The following is a 17,823-nucleotide window of genomic DNA, read 5'->3' on the forward strand; positions in this document are numbered from 1 at the left end:
TCATATCAGTAGCTGAAGCTATGGTGTCTGAGAAAAATAAAAACACATCTGGCAGAACACAATAACAAAGCCCAAATCAATTAATACCGTCCCCTTTCATTTTTTGCTGCTGAAAATGCAGCAGACAGAGGAGTTCATTGTTTCAACATGAAATGAAAAACAAACCATCATAAGGCAGCCAAAGAAAAATGCCCTTGGCAGCTGGAAAAAAAACTATCTCACATTTCTGAGACAGTGGCCAAAATGAATAGCCAAGAAGGTCTCAGGTTCTAATCCCTGTAAACTATTCTGGATCAGATTATACTATCAACTGTGCATCATGGTAAAAACCCAAAATCAAACTGGGAAAAGACAAAATACATAGTTACTGAAGTCATTCTACTGGAAGTTTATACATGGGGACTCGACCCTCCCCAATCTTTTCATTTTATGGAATTACTTAACTTCTTAACATTGATGTGGTCATGAATGACTTGGAACCTATGTGCACTGGGACACAGCCTTTTGTGAAAACAGGTTATCTGGATTAAATTTGTATGCTTGAATTATATGCTATTTTAAGTCACATCTGGCCACAGATTTTCAGACAAGAACATAATTACCTCACTATGTTCCGTTTTCCTAGATATCTGAAATTCTGAAGACAAACCCTGAAAGATTAAAAAACCAGATTCTCAAATCACTTTGCTGTTTCTGCAAAACATCTAGAGCTGAGACATGCTATGAATTCCACAAAATGACTCATAATTACTATAGTCAAAAAATAAACCTGTGTCAATGGCCAGAAACATGTTTCCTTTGAGCTTCACAGAAGACCAATAATTCTGTCTCTTGCCATGATGTAGAACATACACACAAAAATGGAAAAACAGCGAATGCAGATACACAAACAGACAGAATAATCTGTTGCGCTGTACAAATCACACTAGAGACTACTGTTTTCTTATACAGTTCTACTCACAACCAAAATTAATACATATAATAGTTTTGCCACCATGCATAAATGACAACTGCACCAGTTGAACAGTGACCTAATAGCCCTTGAAAGTACAAGTCTCTCTTCAGATTGATGTGGTCACCAGCTCATGGTGCAGAGAAGAGTTTCCAGAAGAAAGCATGCAATAAATGGCATGAGCCATCTAGACGAAGCATGAGCTTTGTGGGTTTTTTTAATCTTGCCAGAGCTGGGTTGAGTGCCATCATTAAAGAAAAGTGGCCTAGTGAAGCCCTCAGAAATAACAAAGCAACCCAGGTGTGCCGTTGCCGTTCCTTTGGTTTACACTACAGCTAGTCGTGAGCTCATTTCCCCAACTGCATAGCACAAATTATTGTTTAAACTCATACTATAGATTTGTACTGATGATGATTTAGGGAGGAGGAGACCAATACCAATGCAACTGCTGCTCACTTCTTGCAAAAAAAAATGTTGCAGCTTCATTAGCTGAGGAAGCACTTCTGTGGTTGGCATTAATGCGTTTCCTGACCACTCAAATGGCCATATCTCATTCCTTTAAAATACATTACTGCTAGCACTGTCACTGCTGACCAGATCGCTGTGTGAAATCTTGGGTGTTCAACGACTACAGTAAAACCAACTAGATGATGCCTGTGCTGTTAATGGGCTCTCCACTCATAATGTGTTTTGTGAGCTAATCAGCTACGCAGATTTTGAGTTCCTGTGCCAATGGAAGCAGACAGGCAGGCACACAGAAAGTAAACATTGCTTGACTTCCAGCTTCAAGCCGAAGAAAGGATAACCACCCATTAAGGTAAAACCACGATCCCACTGTAACAGAGACTGATATTTCTGGGGATATTTTGTGACTAGGGAAAAAACTCCAATTCACACTTCATATTTAAATAACTGACTTTATATATGGTAAACTGGTTTGAAAAATGGCACAATTGGTGCTCAAAAAGGTGAGGAATTGACTGGGGGAAGAATCTAGTGTATGATGTTGGAGATCTTTTCAGGTCACTACACAAATCTTTTATCATCTGTGCATCAATTTGCTGCTATCCACTGGTTTTACCTAATGTGTTATTCCAATCTTAGCTATATTTATTGCTCAGTTAACTCTTTTATCATCTGTGCATCAATTTGCTGCTATCCACAGGTCTTACCCTAATGCGTTATTCCAATCTAAGATCTCTTTATTGCTCAGTTAACTCTTTTATTATCTGTGCATCAATTTGCTGCTATCCACAGGTCTTACCCAAATGCGTTATTCCAATCTTAGCTGCAGGGCTCATTTTGTAGCAAAAGAGGTGCAGAAGCTCATTAGCATAACTCATTAGCATAACTAATAACTAAGGCGGGGGGGCTCTCTCCAGCGGGAGGGCCAGGGAAGGTGGGGTGGGGCTGCTGGGAGGTGGGGGTGGGGCTTGCCACTTTTGGGCTTGTTACTGCTGGAATGGTGTTCCTGCTCGTTCCTGCATGCACACAAAAGTTTATACCTTGAATAAAACTCTGCTGGTCTTAAAGCTGCCACTGGACTCAGACTCTGTTCCAGCACTGGCTAAGTAAGTTATATAATTCAGACTTAGAGTTCCATTTCAGATGCTATAGAAAAAGGTGTTGGAGCAATGAACATCAAAATTCCAACCCTGCTGGATCAGACCAGTGGTCCATCTAGTCCAGCATCCTGTCTCACACAGTGGCCAACCAGGTCCAACAACAGGCCCTAGAGGCCAAGGCGTTCCCCTATTCTTGGCTCTTGGCACTGGTGTCCAGAGGTTTACTGCCTCTAAATGAGGAGGTTGTCCAGGCTACATACACTAGGTTTGCCAGTTCTCTCCTGGCCACCGGTGGGGGATGCGGTGACAGGGGTAGGGTTGCTAGATCCAGGTTGGGAAACTCCTGGAGATTTGGGGATGGAATCTGTGGAGGACAGGAACCATGCCATTGAGTACACCCTACAAAGCATCTGTTTTCTCCAGGGGAACTGATCTGTGTAGCCTGGAGATAACCTGTAATTCTGGGAGATCCCCAGGTCCCACCTGCAGGCTGGCATACCTAACCTTCACTCATGTAGGGGTGGGGGAACATCTCCTGGGATGGACCAACAAATAAGGAAAATAATTTGACGTTCACGGTTCAAACCTAAATGCAAGTGTGAATTTGCAGATACAAATTTTAAAATATTAGTAAATACATTTACATTTTGCATTTGTTTTACACTATCTATTACCCCCAACCCCCTTGGAAGAACAGCTTACTCTAAAATGTTGAAAAAATCTGTTATCTCTGTGAACGGGGCTCTCTGCCAATAGGAGATCAGTGTATCTGAAAAAAGGCACAACAATATGACAGTTATTGTTTACTCATAATTAAAGAGTTTCAGCAAAAGCTCACAGGAAGCACTAGAGGATAAATGAAATCTGAAACTAAGTATGTGAATCCACTTTAAATGGTGGCTGTATTCCCTTGTTCTTACCCTCTGTAATGGTTTTCATAATATGAAGGAAGCACATCAGGAGACTTCTTGTTTCAGCCTGATCCAGCTTGTCGAAACGAAGAGCCGACCCTATCAGAGACAAGGGTCTCACGATCTGCCAGATTGAAATACAGAGGATCTTTACCATTGTTGGAGGGTTCTTCTGCTTTCAAAAATTGGTTTAGATCATTCTCACATACACACCTTTTCACAGGTTTCTGTTCCCTCACTGATTTTTTCGTTGGTGCTTGGATTGGAGTCGAGACTTGCTAAGGAGCCTCTGGAGTCAGCATGGTTTGCTGCAGAAATAGCTACTGATGAAAAAGCTGGAAACAGAAGCCACAACAAACATGCTAAAATGATGTTGATGGATACAGAAACTAAGCATAAGAATGGAAAACTCAAAATGCTGCAGGTACACTTGGAACTGTTGTTCAGAACACAGCATGGTTGAATTAATGGTGACAACAATGACTATGGCTTTAAGTTGATGCAATGATAGTTTTTGTTACTGATGGTGTGGGATACACTTAATACATTTTCAGACAGAACTGCCCATGGGCTACTGAAGTACTGAATTATGTTTTGAAACAGGAATGTAAATTCAACAGTGTTTCTATCCCAGCTTGGACTGGAGGCAGCTAAAGAACAAAACTGGTGCAGGAAAATGTGACCTACTTGAAACAGACTTGCAAATTCAGGTCATAAGAACACAAGAGACGCCAATGTTGGATCAGGCCAAAGGCCCATCCAGTCCAACACTCTGTGGCACACAGTGGCCAGAAATACCAGTGCCATCAAGAGGTTTTGTTTTCCTGCATGTGGATATCTAAATGCCCTAAGTGCCAAATGAGAACAGATCTGAATCCTGCAGAAATACTGCTGAAACAGGTTCATGTTCAATGGTTCAGTAATGGCTGATGCTTGACATCAGCAGCAAAGGAATTAGTATAATGACATTTATGGAAGTGTTATAGTTGTACAGAAAGAATAAGAAAAAAAATGTCCAGGCATTTTCTGAAAATACAAGAAAGTTTGTTTTCCTGCTTTCCATGTAGAATGAGTTAAGGACATCACACTGTTAAGGACATGCTCTGTGTGGAGATTAAGAAATGGCAAAACTCACAGTGGAGCAACACGGACACACATACACGTACAAAAGCTTTCTCACCTGCTATAGAGTTAAGAACATCTTTGGAAAAAGAGGTATCTACAGAGTTTGCGTGTTTCATTCCTGCCTGACTCTGCAGTCCTCCAGTGGTGCTCAAATCGTCCCTGGATCCCTGAATTTCAGTGAAAATGGGGGAAACACATTTAGTTAGTGCATCATTTTAACAATCCAAGGGCTACTTCTTAAATTTATAATTACAGCACAGTATTTAGAGTTTGATCTTCCACACTCAGCTTGACAATGCAGCTCTTGCTAGTTAATGCCAAGAAGGACTCACAATCCTCTGTATCAGTATCACTTTTTGTTTAAGTGCTCAAAGCATTAAGATGTTATTATTCCCATATTATTCCTGGAGCCTAAAGTTGAGAGATTCTGGCTCTCCAATAAGATCATAGCTGAGTTGAGGTTTGAATCAAGGACTTCCTGCCTCACAGCTCAGCAACGGTAGAAGTTTTTTGGTTTCCACTTTTGTTCTTATCTGATCTTCTAAGCTCATATTACAACAACATTTAGTCAATACCCACACACTAACTTTAAATAAGCTGATTTAGGGCCAGTTCAGACATTCAGCTCCTGATGCGAGAGGACTGCTCTGCAAAGAGTAACTATATACCCGTATCAAAATCATGTCACATGAGAAACTTAAATATGTGTAAGAAGAAGAGCAGCAGGTTTTTACTCCCTCCTTTTCTCTACCTTAAGGAGTCACAAAGTGGCTTACAATTGCATTTCCTTCTCCTCCCCACAACAGGCACCTTGTGAGGTAGGTGGAGTTGAGAGTCCTGAGAGAACTGTGACTGGCTCAGAGTCACCCAGCTGGCTTCATGTGGAGGAGGAGGAGTGGGGAATCAAACCTGGTTCTCCAGATTAGAGTTCACCACTCTTAATCATGGCACCATGCTGGCTCTTTCAAGCTTGTCATACTAGACTTGATTTTTGATTTGGAGATGCTTTCGAGCTTACAACCTCTAACACTATTGAGAAGTAGCCTAAGCTAGATGTGCGGACTATATCTGTGTTTTAGTTTTGGGGCAAAGAAAAAAAGTGAGTGAGAGAGAGAGAGGAGGCAGAGGTAGCCGCAGGAGGGCTGCAGAGGGAGAAGAACAGGTGGAGGTGAGAGAGGGGAAGCAGTGGGAGCCAGGGGGAATATGGAATTTCCTCACCCCCATGAGTTATTTGCAGGTTGTCTGCTTGTCTATTTGAATAGCATAATACTTCGCTCTGGCAACTAGTTCATGCAATTTGTGTTTTGGATATTCTCTAGCTAATCCATAAGAACTAACAGTGGTTAACATATTCTCATAAAGGTTCCCAGGCAAATGAGTGGACTTTGATTAAATGTATTCATATTGCCTAAAAAAATAACCTTTCATCCATTAGAGACAAGTCTTGAGGAAGAAACGTTTGTACTATAATCTATCAAAGACTAAATGGTTACCCAAAGCATGTATGGGCATCCACCTGCTTTACCTGATTGGATGTATTTATATTGAAAAGAAACATGTCCTTCATATAGATCCTAGGCATGTTGTCCAGAAGCATGCCATAAAGAGGCATATAGAGGTTTGCTATCTGTGCCTGTTTCTCCTGGAAACACAGAAATTCAAAGAGATTAATCATCACTGTGGATAGTTGGTTGGTAGATTTCAAAAGCTTTATTTAGTACATAAATATGGCAGAGAGTTTACTTACTGTCTCTGCATATCGATCATCAAATGAATGTTTTGCCATGAGATTTTTGAGTACGGCCAAGGCCATATGCCTGATATCCTGGTCCTCCTGAAGTGCAAACCCAACCTCCCGAAGAAGTAATCCGATTAAGAAATGTTTCCGGCAAAACTCATTTGTCACTGTGTATTCTGGAACATCTTAAAGAGAACAGGCTACATGGTTACTGTACATATAAAACTCATACCATTAATGTTCATTCAAGAAACAGAGATGCTGCAAAGACTTGGATTATTACTCACTACTATTTCAACCAAGAAACCAATATTAAGGGAAGTAACTAATTAATCGTATGTTTTACATTGAGTTTGTACATTTCTGATTTTATCACAAATGGACTGTAAAGGCCTAAGGCCTATGGCCATATACAATAAACTTACTCTACTCATGTTTCCATGTCTTCTTACTGGACCAGTTTCAAAATACCAGTGGAGTACCAAGTCAAGTTCAAGGTATTAGTGTTGACTTTTAAGGCCTTGAGCAGTCAGGGACTCATGTACCTTCAGGACCGCCTCCTCCAATATATCCCCAGAAGAGCGCTGAGATCAGCTGATAACAATTTGCTGGTGATCCTTGGCCCTAGGGAGGTCCGGCTGTCCTTGACCAGGGCCAGGGCCTTTTCAGTCCTGGCCCCGACCTGGTGGAACTCTCTGCCAAATAACATCAGGGCCCTGCGGGATCTTATGCAGTTCCGCAGGGCCTGTAACACAGAGATGTTCCATCAGACTTTTGGTTGAGGACAGCAACGGTTAAAACTGGCACCCTCCTTTTTTACATTTGGGCCCACATTCCCTTCCCTGCCCAGCTGCACAGAGAGCACAGCAGCCGGCAAAAAGGTTGATTGCCATCTGGATTGGTTGTTTTATTAGTGCATTGCAATAATTTTATCATATTGATTGTATTTTATCTGTTTTAATGCTGTAAATCACCCAGAGCCTGCTTGTGAGGTTGGGCGATTCAGAAATCTAATAAATAATAATAATAATAATAATAATAAACTAAACAACCACCACTGAAAAAAATGTTTTGTTTGTGAGATCCAGATTAGTATCTGGATTTTTTTTTACATAGGCTGGTTACATCGCTAAACTAGGTAAGATACGAGATCCTGGATTGCCTTCTGTCATGCCATTATACAACTGATATTGTCTCCTGATAGGCCATTTGCCCCAATAGGCTATTAGCTTGGCATTCACATGCAACGGATGATGATGGAAAACAGTACATAATTTGATTCTTACCTGATGCATGAAATTGCTGCGTTGTTTCTGATGGTGTTATTGGATCTTAAATTATTTTAGGGATATATGGGAAGGGGTGGGAAGAAAGGACAAGAATTATATTTTTAGTAAGCAGTTTCATAGAATCATTAATCAGTCTATTTTGATCACCATTACAAAACACTATTTTGATCACCATGACAAAACAGTAAACAAAAGAGATTAAGATCAGTTCCTCTGATTGTTTTTTCCCTTTTAAAGATGTAAACATGCAGTCAATACTGTCCATTCATTCTACCAGTCAGATTTACAGCATGTTGAATTTCAAAAGTATGAGCAGGAAATATGAATGTGTAGAAACTCCACATCAATATCACAGTGCAAGTTGATTCTTGGGTTTCCAGGACCCACCTGAACCAACAGGCATGGAGGGTGAAGAAAGTAAAATCACTCCTTTTCCCTCTTCTATCAGTGGAGCTGTGAATTTCCTGCAACTGTAGGGTTAACTTTCCTGGGGTTAGAAGGGACTAGTAGGGGAGGGAATGAGGCAACCATCCACACTCCTTATACTGATGGACTGCTGGATGTCGCCCATGCTTCCGAACCTACATCAAGCAAAAGTGTTTCATGTACAGTGTTCTTTTCCTTGGTATTGTCAAGACGTCTGACACAAAAGTTGAACACTACATGCTATCCCCCCCCCCCCAATTTGTCTTGGTATAGTTTAATAGGAGACGTGGATAGATGCTTTAGTTTCTTCTGTCAAAAAGTCCAATACTTATTTACCACACTTAAAAATTCACCTTGGAATGTTGCCAAGTAACCAAATGACCCAACCAAATGACTGCTAGCGAGGCTTTCAGGATTCATTGCTAACTGTAGCTTTTCCTAGCTTCTCAAGAATATTGCAATATACATCAACGTTTCATGAAATATTTTTCTTGCTTTCAGATTATTAATGCTTTATTTGCCTCATGAACCTGCTCTTCCTATAATTCATGGCTCATAGAACATGACAAAAAAGTCCTTTAAAAAAAAACAAAACAAAACCAACACTACATTTTATTCCTCACTTGCGTCTGTATGCTTTTAATTTTTCTAGCTAAGGAATAATAAAGAAAAAAAAATCCTTACCTGGAATGTTTGCAGATCTCATAGGCAGGCACAGAGGAATGAAGTGTTCATGGTTACATACTTCTTGTAGAAAGTCAAATTTATATTGGAACAAAATCTGAAACATTATAATATTGTTTTATTTGAATTCCCTCATATAAGCATTAATCTCTCCTCTTTGCATTAGGAAAACGATAATAACCCAAAGTTGGTTTCTTGCTGCCACTTTATTACAGCTATGCAATCTATGGCTATTTTTGGAGTAGTTTCTGAATTTCACACTTTCTGATTTTCAAAGAAACTAAAAGGTATCATTTGAAGCCACATTTCTAAGGAATAATACTTCAGGCACTGCTTCCAGATGGCAGCTTCCTTTTGGGATTACAGAACTGTACAGGAAATGAGGGGAAATATAGCTGTTCTAAGATATAACCACTAGTACAAGGTTTGGTGCTCACAGGCTCAGGAGGAAGTTTTGCCATCTCTTATGAACTGACTAATCCATTTAGACTAGCAGCAAATGGCACAGCAATGCAATTGTTTATCTGAAGCAGTGCTTTCTAATCAGGGGATGTTATTTAGTTAGCTTATCAAGAACATTTGACCCTAAACTAGAAGTGTCCTAAAGAACTGCAAATCTTTTCAGGTCTAGAGCCTTAGAAAAAAGGGGTAAAATTGGCAAAGGCTCTCGCTTGTGGTATGTTCAAATGAACTGATGTCTCCAAATCCAGTGACTAATATTTAGTAGTGACTGAGCAAGCAATGGGCAGACAAGTTTGACATAGACAGGCACTACATTACAGAGCATAATACCTAACAAGCAGGTGTTCAGTGGCATTGTCAGAGAAGAAATCTGGGCCTAGTTTTCAACAAAGTCATGTATTCTGTGTCTTGACTTACCCAGTTCAAAGTGCAAGTGGGGGCTCATTTGACAAAACACTCCCCACGAAAACCAACTCTATGCATATTAGGGCAAGGTTAGGCTAGAGCCCTCCTCCCTGGTTTCTTGTCTTCTATGTGCAGACATATATATATATATGGGGGAGTGTTTCCTCATGTGAACCTACACCTGCACTGCCAGCCCTGACTCAGTTTTACCACCTCAGTATGAACTGTAACAAAGATATTGAAGACAAAGAATTAAGGTTTCCTATACTATTGCAGAGTAAAACATACCAGGCAGGGCAGAGTCCTGTTTAGGCCCTATGCCTACTGAAAAGGACCGAAATCATGGCTCCCCAAGATTTTTATGAGCCTGTGGGCACTTTGGGAATTTTGAGAGGGGGTAGTGAGCACCACCCCAAAATGGCTGCCAGAAAAGGTAGAGCCAAACAAAAAATGGTTGCCTTAGGAGGCAGAGCAGAATACTTCCCCCCCTCACAGTTCCTGAAGAGGGAATGGAACAGCTCTCTGACTAAAGAAAGCCCAGATACCTACCTGTTCTCATTCTCCAGTGGAAAACCCTTTCATTTGAATGAAGGAAGCCGATTACAAGCCCTGCCTTACAGTGGCCCCACCTACTCTCTGAAAAGCTCAGTGGGTACCAAGGAACATACTGGCAGGCATTATGTTGGGGAACGCTGATCTAAATCATGCCCCCTGATTAAAAAGCTCAGGGTCAAGTGAAGTGGCGTGTTTTCTAGGTGCCAGCAATGCATATGCAGAAGCTTCACTGAAAAACTGAAAATATTTGTGGCTTAAGCGAACTTTTAAAGAACATACTGGGTTTCAAAAATTAAATTAACATGGACTACTGACAGAACCACACATGATGATTCTTCATATTAAAATTCCTCAGACGCTGGGATCAGACTGCGGTACAGAAGTAGTGAAGAACAAATGTATATTAGCCAGTTATGTCTCAAGTTTTTTCCAGGCCAAATGACTGGCTGTTATTTGTTCTTATCCACTAAACAGAGACAAGACAGCTAATAAAAATAGTGTCAGAAACAGACAAGGTTTTACTTATTTCTCTTTTACATCTGTCTCTCTGTGTGTGTGTGCATGCACAAACATACATGCAGAGAGAGAGAAAAACTGGCATATTTGTCTTGGCTCTTCAATGACTGAGTTTACAAGTATTGTAGGAAATAATTATGAAAAAAAGGTTCTGCTTTATCAACCATATAATTTTAGGGGATGTAATTTGTTTCATACAGACTGACTAATCTGTATTTTATTAGCTATTATCTGAAACTCCTCAGAAGGCATTAGCTATGAATGAAACATTTGGTAACAATTTTCTTTAGAGAGTTCTTTAGAGATTTAACATCTTTATGTAAAACTAGGAAAAAGGCCCGTTGTGGAAATAAATACAACGGCCTCTAGAAAGAGGCTCTGGGTGGGTGCCCCGGCCTTGGACACTCAGTGTCAATTTGCTGTGGCGACCTCAGCAGGGTATAATGACACTGAGTCCACCATTTTCTCCAGAGGAACTGATCTCTGCTACCTAAAGAACAGTTGTAATTTCGAGTGATCTCCAGCCCTCACCTGGAGATTGGCAATGATGGTTCCCCAGAAGGGAATAGTTGTTTTGGAGGGTGGAGTCTATGGCTTTATACCTGTCCGAGGTCCCACGCCTCCTGAAACCTCACCCTCTCCAGGCTCCATTCCTCACATCTCCAGGAATTTCCCATCTGGAGTTGGCAACCCTATCTCCTTCCCAGCCAACCATCAACCTACCTTTATTTCCCCCTCACTCTTCAGCTTTCCACTCCCCCACACACCTGCAGCCTCTCCCGTGCTCTGAAGCCCTGACTGCTACGTCACATTGGCTGTCATACGGGGGCCACCTCAGCAGCATATAAGGACACAGAGCCCACCATTTTCTCTAGGGGAACTGATCTCTGCCATCTGGAAAGCAGTTGTAATTCTGAGTGATCTCCAGCCCTCACCTGGAGATTGGACACATTTTACCTCATAACTGCAAACTGTTTAGAATGTTAGAGGCAAAAGCCAATCAAGTCGCATATGCAAACAACCTCTGTGTTCCAAGGCAAAGGCCAATGAGGCTGCATATGCAAATAACCTCTGTCTTCTGACTGGCTATGGGGGGGAGAGGAACAGCAAAATGTTTAGAATGTTGGAGGCAGGACTCAGGCAAAGCAGCCAGTGGAATGTTCTAGAGAAGTGCCACCACCATTCGGCTTTTATTTATAAGGGAGATTATTATGGCTAGAACCACAAGTTCGGCAGAATCCAATTCTTCTGCTGAACAGTTTCAAAATAGTGGTTTGAGACCATGAACTGCAATGGAGAAATGGAGGTTGGTCTGACAGTGTCCTAACCTTTGCAATGTTGGCTTTACAATCACTTATCATTGTCAAAAGGCAAAGTTGAAAGCAGAATCTGAGCTGGTGAGATTTAAGTGAGAAAAATGATGGGGAAGGGAAGAATTAAGCTCCCACCCACTGCTTTCCCTCCTGCAAACTGCAGCTCTTCCAGCCAAGCTTTTTCAACTATTTGGCAGGAATTCAGACTGGCAGACCTGGACGGACCTGTCAATTGACTATATCACTACAGTCAACGGAAGCAACTTTTACATGTGTTCCTCTGTCACATCCTCTCCTTTTCAATATATCTAATTCTGAACATAGCATGCAGATCAATAAATGCACAAAATGAGGGCAAAGGCAGATTTAAAATCCCTAAAAAATTAAAAGTGAAATATCACAATGTTCTGTTGCAAGATCTCACATGCATTGAAAGGAATGGGGGGAGATCCACAAGAATGGAAAGATGGTGGTGGCTGAGCACTGGAGATGCTTGGGATGGGAGGGAGCCTGGGAGGCCACAGACTCTTTCAAAACACAAATGCTGCCAGTGTCCAGCAGATCCCAAGATCTACTGGAAGAGGTAGAGAAGAGTCCTCCAGGAGGTAGGTACTGAGTGCTTGCAGTATTTAGTAACAGCTAGGGGTGTGCATTTGGCATAAACCAAGCAAAAAAAAACAACCCCCGAAAAATACCTTATTGATATTTTTTGGATATTAATTAAGCCAAATCTAGATCAAAGACTTTTATTGGCTACCGGTATAGCTGAGTTGGAACAAAGCCCCCCCCCCCCTGCTTTTTTGCTTTTATTCGGGTCTATTCAGCTATACTGAATGGCTGGTGGGCTCCTCTTTCAGCTCAGTTTAAACCAAGCTGCAAGAGGAGCCAGCCCAGGAGCAGCTGGGGCAGTGGGACCTGAGAGTTTAAACCACGCTGCAGAAGAAGCCCTCCCTGCAGCATGCAGTTCCTGGGACCAACATTAACTCTTTCTTCACATCAATTCCGAAAGGTACTGTGTTGTACACTTCACACTCTTAGCTTTCTTACCTTATGGTCACCTGGTCCGAACATACTTATGTAGCTGTTGATCAGCTTGAAGACAAATCCACGATCCATGAACGTGAAGCAACGCTAAGACAAACAAAACTATTTTCATTATATAATCTAGGTAAAGCTTGCAATATAAAATACACAGCACAGAGCCAGTATTATCATACTGCCAAACCACAGGCTGGATCTGATAGATCTGTTCTGCTAGGGATGGTATAGTCAAGTTTTAATATAGAGTGTATCTACCCTCCCCAAAAGAGAACCATGGCTGTGGCACTCAAATCCTCTGAAGTGTGCTGCTATTCTTTGACAGAATAAATGAACTTTTCCCTTTCATTTTAATGGGCATCTATTATTCTTGCACCCCAAAATCAAGCAGCACAGCTAACTGCCACTCTGTAAATCACTACTGGTTCTTGAATTCCAAATATTGTTTGTTCAGGATTGTTTTTTTTTTTTCTCAGACTGAATACCCTGAAGAACGGCAGAGGGAAACAAAGACAAAGGCTGGTAGCCAGAATTCAATCTCACTAAGTAGCAGCCCAAAAGGGGATAAAAAGATGGGGTTGAGGCATTGAGGAAAGAGTTTTCTGAGAAATTATTTATTCCTGGGATATGGAACTTACTCTCTAGAAGTACATTTTAACTTTAGGATCAGTCTAATGCAGCCAAATACAGGCCAGATTCCATGAGGTGATGATTTCATGTTGCATACATACTGTCAATTACCATGAGCCAGGATTGTGCAGGAGTGGCATACAGGCTCTTAGCAATATGTGTAAGATCCCTCCCCCTTTAGTCTTAGTGCTATGTGTAAGACAATTTAGTGACGTCAGTGTGGACAGGCTTCCTCTTGGATACTGTTTATAATGGCATTGTGGGGGCAGTAGGGTGCAGATCATCTGACCTTAGTAAGGCTAAATAAGGGCTGCTTGTGGTTAAGGCGGCTTACCTTCAGAAACCTGCCGACACTGTGGTTTGCATTCTTGGTCTCTTCAAGAGCATCTCTGTGTTTCCAAACAACATGATCCGATAAGACCATAATGAGTGTGTCCAGCTCGTTGTGGAATGATTCTGGAAATCTCTGAGTGCGAAGAACCTAAACAGACAACAGGTGACTTCTTTAGAATCAGAATGTAATATTGACACTAACTATTCCATCTTAATTTCAAGAAACAAAGTGAAACAATCTCCTGTAAACCTATACAGAGGATAGCAGCCCTAATGAAATTTTTGGGGTTAGTGATACAGCCTTTCTTCTCAAGAGCCTTCTGATGGCATCAAGGGAGTCCGTAACATATTCAGGACAGCTTCTGAGCCTGGATCAACTTTCCATTTCTCATGCAGTTGTAGAACATACACTTCAGTGAATCCCAAATTCCTTTCAATTTACTCACTACTATAAACAGGGCACCACCAGCTAAAAACAGAACACCACCACAGTATGGTAGTTAATTGGATTACATATGGCAAATCCAGGTTCGAATCCCCACTCTGCCTTGGAAGCTTGCTGAGTGAACTTGGGCTAATCACACACTCCTATCCTAACCTACCTCACAGGGTTGTTGTGAGGATAAAATGAGGGAAAGGAGAATGTTTTAAGCCACTTTGGATCCCCACTGAGGAGAAAAGTGGGGTAGTCAGTCAGTCTTTATTATAGCTCACAAGCCATAGAGAAGCACAAAAACACAGTTATTGAATTAATTCTCTACACAAAATCTCTACATACTTCATTCAGTGTAGCATATATAACAGTTAAAGGGTTATAATCTGAGTAAATTATACTCAGGACATTAACTTGGCCCATATTTTAATTGGAGAGAACTTAGAGACAGATATAGCAGTTTGGTCAGTCCCTGCTAATAAAATTCTCAGTCTTCTGCTCAGAGAACAGGATTCTTTTAATTGACCAACACAGGTTAATACATCTAAGCATGCCTATAAATATAATCCACAGTAAAGTAACATGTGAACCAATTTTTCAATCAGGTTATCAGAGCAGGGACAAAATTTACAATTAATTGGAATGTTTTTATATTTACTACTGGGGAGAAAAGTGGGGCATAAATGACATAATAAAAATAAGTAACAGAGGTAGGTTGTTAACAACCAGGGCCGGCTCACCCGCTAGGCGAACTAGGCATTTGCCTAGAGCGCTGGACCCTGGATGGGGTGCCGAACTGTGCCCCCTGCCAAAAGCCCGTGCGCAGCCATTTCCTCTCGCAAAGGATCACAGCCCGCCCTGAAAGCAGCACGCTCAGGAAGCCCGCACCTCCCACAGAAAAATACCCAGTCTGGGCTCTCCTGGCCACTCCCTTCCGCCCTGGCCTCGGTCGCCTTCCTTCTCCTCCTAGGGCCGCCTGTGAGCTCTGTCGGGCAAGGCAAAGGGTTGCGCTTTGGGAGTGGGGAGCACTGTGCTGACGGCCCTCCTTCCCCCCCATCAGGGTGGGGAGGCGGGAGGGCTGAGACATGTACCAGGAGTGCTGAGCGGCACTGGCCTGAGCTGCCCCCCCCCGGGCATCGTGAGCTCCGCTGGCTCATGCAGTTGTCACCTTCCGGGAGCCTCTGGTGGTACAGGTGGGCGGGCCCATGGGAAAAGCCCCTGCTGCCACTGGGATCATGCCGGGAAGGGGTCAGCCCTACGGCCACGGCTGGTGCTGGCTGTGCAGTGATGGGAAGGCAGGCAGGCAGGCGAGTGGCCAGCCTGGCAAGGTTGGAGCACTGCCCGGTAGAGCTCCGCACGGGGAGGGGGCGCAGCCAAGGTAGGTTAGAGGGAGAGCCACGCGGGTGAACGGGCCCCTCGGGAGGTTTTTGGTCGTCGGGGCTAGTGCACGGGTGACTGCCTTGCTCGGGGCAGCCGCAGCTCTCTTTCCGGGCGCCGGAGCCAGGGAGGCCGGCTGCCGCGCTCCAGAGGATGGCAGCAGAAGGTGAGTACGGGCGGCGGGGAGGCCAGCTGGGGGGGCCAGGAGAGAAGTTGGACTTCCTTTTCTCCAGGCCCCACCTGGAGGTTGGCAACCCCATAATTGGGTGCATGTGGGGGCGAGCCAGAAGGTAGCCCCGCCTAGGATGCAAAAAAACCCTGAAGCTGGCCCTGTTAACAACCTAAATGGAATTCTGTGAGTCCGGACTTCCTTCCCCCCCTTTCTACTTCACCCTGCTCTTCAATGCTGAGCAAAAGTTAAGGGATCTTCTAAGACTGATGTAGATACAGAAGGAGAAGCTGCAATGCATACAAAGAAGTCCATCGGCAGAAGCACAAGTGAACTTTTGTTAACAATTGGGAAATTTGCACATAGCTCTTATAACTCTATACTTTTGAAAGCTCAAGAGAAAGACAGTGAAATTAAATGACAGTCCAATGAAATGAGTAGGGCTGAAGTAATCATGGCCTTGGTTCTAAAAGATAGGCCAAAAATAAAGATCATGCGTATATCCAGGATGTGTCCAATTACTTCTCAGAATGAGGGAAACAGCAGATGGGGCCCTGTTGTCTCCTTTCCCTGCCAGATGTGGATTTGATTTGGCTGGGCATTTCTCTGCATCACCCCCTGCAGCTTGTTTTTTTCAGAGACTCAGTACAGAGTTCTCATTCACAGCATGACCATTTGTGGGAACGATTCCCAATTTTTCACACCAGGATAGCCGGTGCTATAGCACATATAAAGCCTGAGGAATCTGAATTTAATTTTGCATGCCTTAGTATAATGCATAGGGAAGGATTTCTCTAATGCTGTCAACGCAAACTGAGTAATGTTTCAGAGGGGTAGTCTGTTGCAGGAAAAATAGACAGGGAATCTTCTGGCACCTTTAAATACTAACATAATTATATTCTATGGGCTCTACTCCATGAAAGCCTACGCCGGAATGAAACTGTATTAGTCAAGTGCCATAAGATTCCAGTTTATTTTTCAGGAAAGCTTATAACCTAAGTACAGGAAAAGGAAGCTTTTAGGGACAGAAGCTCCACAGGATGTATTTAAGTTATCTGAACAAGCGATCTCTCAGAAGCAGAACCCTCCAGACCAACTGAGAAACTCCTGTGCAGCATTATCCAGCAAAGGATGCTTGTTCTAGCAAGAAAACCCACAAATACTGGCTTGGGAGAAGTGAGGGGAACAGCCTCAAATCTCTTCTAGGGACTACATCTTATATGGTTTTATTTAAAAGCTTTATATCCAGGTTGCTCAATCTTAGGCCCCGGTCACACGGGCAGGAAAATGCGCGGGGGGGGGGGAGCGTGGCTGTTTGCCCCGGAGCAGAATAATGCACGGCTGCGCGAGCAGACATCCCATAGAGATCCCGTCGAGCTCCCATGGTTAGGGGGGAGGTGCCGATCACAGGACAATCCTGTGGCGCAGCAAAGAAGCGGCCTCTCTAGCAAAAGGCTCCACGGGTTTAACACCTTCCAGGGCTGCAGAGGAATGCAAACTGTGTCCTCCGTCCGGTCCCCTCCAGGAGGAGCTTCAGCCAGGCTGCCCTCCCGCCACAACCCCCCTGCACCTCCCTCTGCAGAGAGTTCCTCTTGAGCAGACCAAGCCAGGAGTGGGGGGGTACGGAAAAGAGGAGGGGGCTATGTTGTTTGTTTTTAAACGAAGCGTGTGCATGCGCCGTTGGGTGCTTGTGCGCATCCCGTGGAGACTTGGGGAAAAAAAACCTTTTCGTGACGGGACATGGGCGGGCGCCGGATGCCACGACCTACCACTGGAAACGCGATCAGGCGCCCGCCCTTGCCCCGCAGTTTCCGGAAACTAGTACCTCGGAGGTACTAGTTTTTTACCCCGCATCTTCGGCGGGAAGCCTCGGGTCCGCCACAGGAGCTGTACGCTTCCCAG

General features: G+C 43.2%; 1 protein-coding gene across 2 annotated transcripts in view; it reads right to left on the bottom strand.

Annotated features, from left to right (window-relative positions):
• DOCK10 (dedicator of cytokinesis 10) overlaps positions 1-17,823 on the bottom strand; it is a 292,508-nt gene that overhangs the window by 50,082 nt on the left and 224,603 nt on the right. For both annotated transcript variants that reach the window (XM_015411999.1, XM_015412000.1), the window contains exons 28-38: positions 13,944-14,090; positions 12,989-13,072; positions 8,691-8,787; positions 7,578-7,622; positions 6,301-6,476; positions 6,079-6,195; positions 4,609-4,720; positions 3,642-3,763; positions 3,438-3,552; positions 3,220-3,286; positions 603-650 (exon numbers count right to left, since the gene is read on the bottom strand). In XM_015411999.1, the coding sequence (XP_015267485.1) occupies positions 603-650; positions 3,220-3,286; positions 3,438-3,552; positions 3,642-3,763; positions 4,609-4,720; positions 6,079-6,195; positions 6,301-6,476; positions 7,578-7,622; positions 8,691-8,787; positions 12,989-13,072; positions 13,944-14,090 (1,130 nt within the window). The remainder of the gene's footprint in view (positions 1-602; positions 651-3,219; positions 3,287-3,437; positions 3,553-3,641; positions 3,764-4,608; positions 4,721-6,078; positions 6,196-6,300; positions 6,477-7,577; positions 7,623-8,690; positions 8,788-12,988; positions 13,073-13,943; positions 14,091-17,823) is intronic.

The sequence above is a fragment of the Gekko japonicus genome, unplaced genomic scaffold (assembly GCF_001447785.1).
Source record: "Gekko japonicus isolate JY-2015 unplaced genomic scaffold, Gekko_japonicus_V1.1 scaffold825, whole genome shotgun sequence".
In the NCBI taxonomy this organism is placed as follows: domain Eukaryota; kingdom Metazoa; phylum Chordata; class Lepidosauria; order Squamata; family Gekkonidae; genus Gekko; species Gekko japonicus.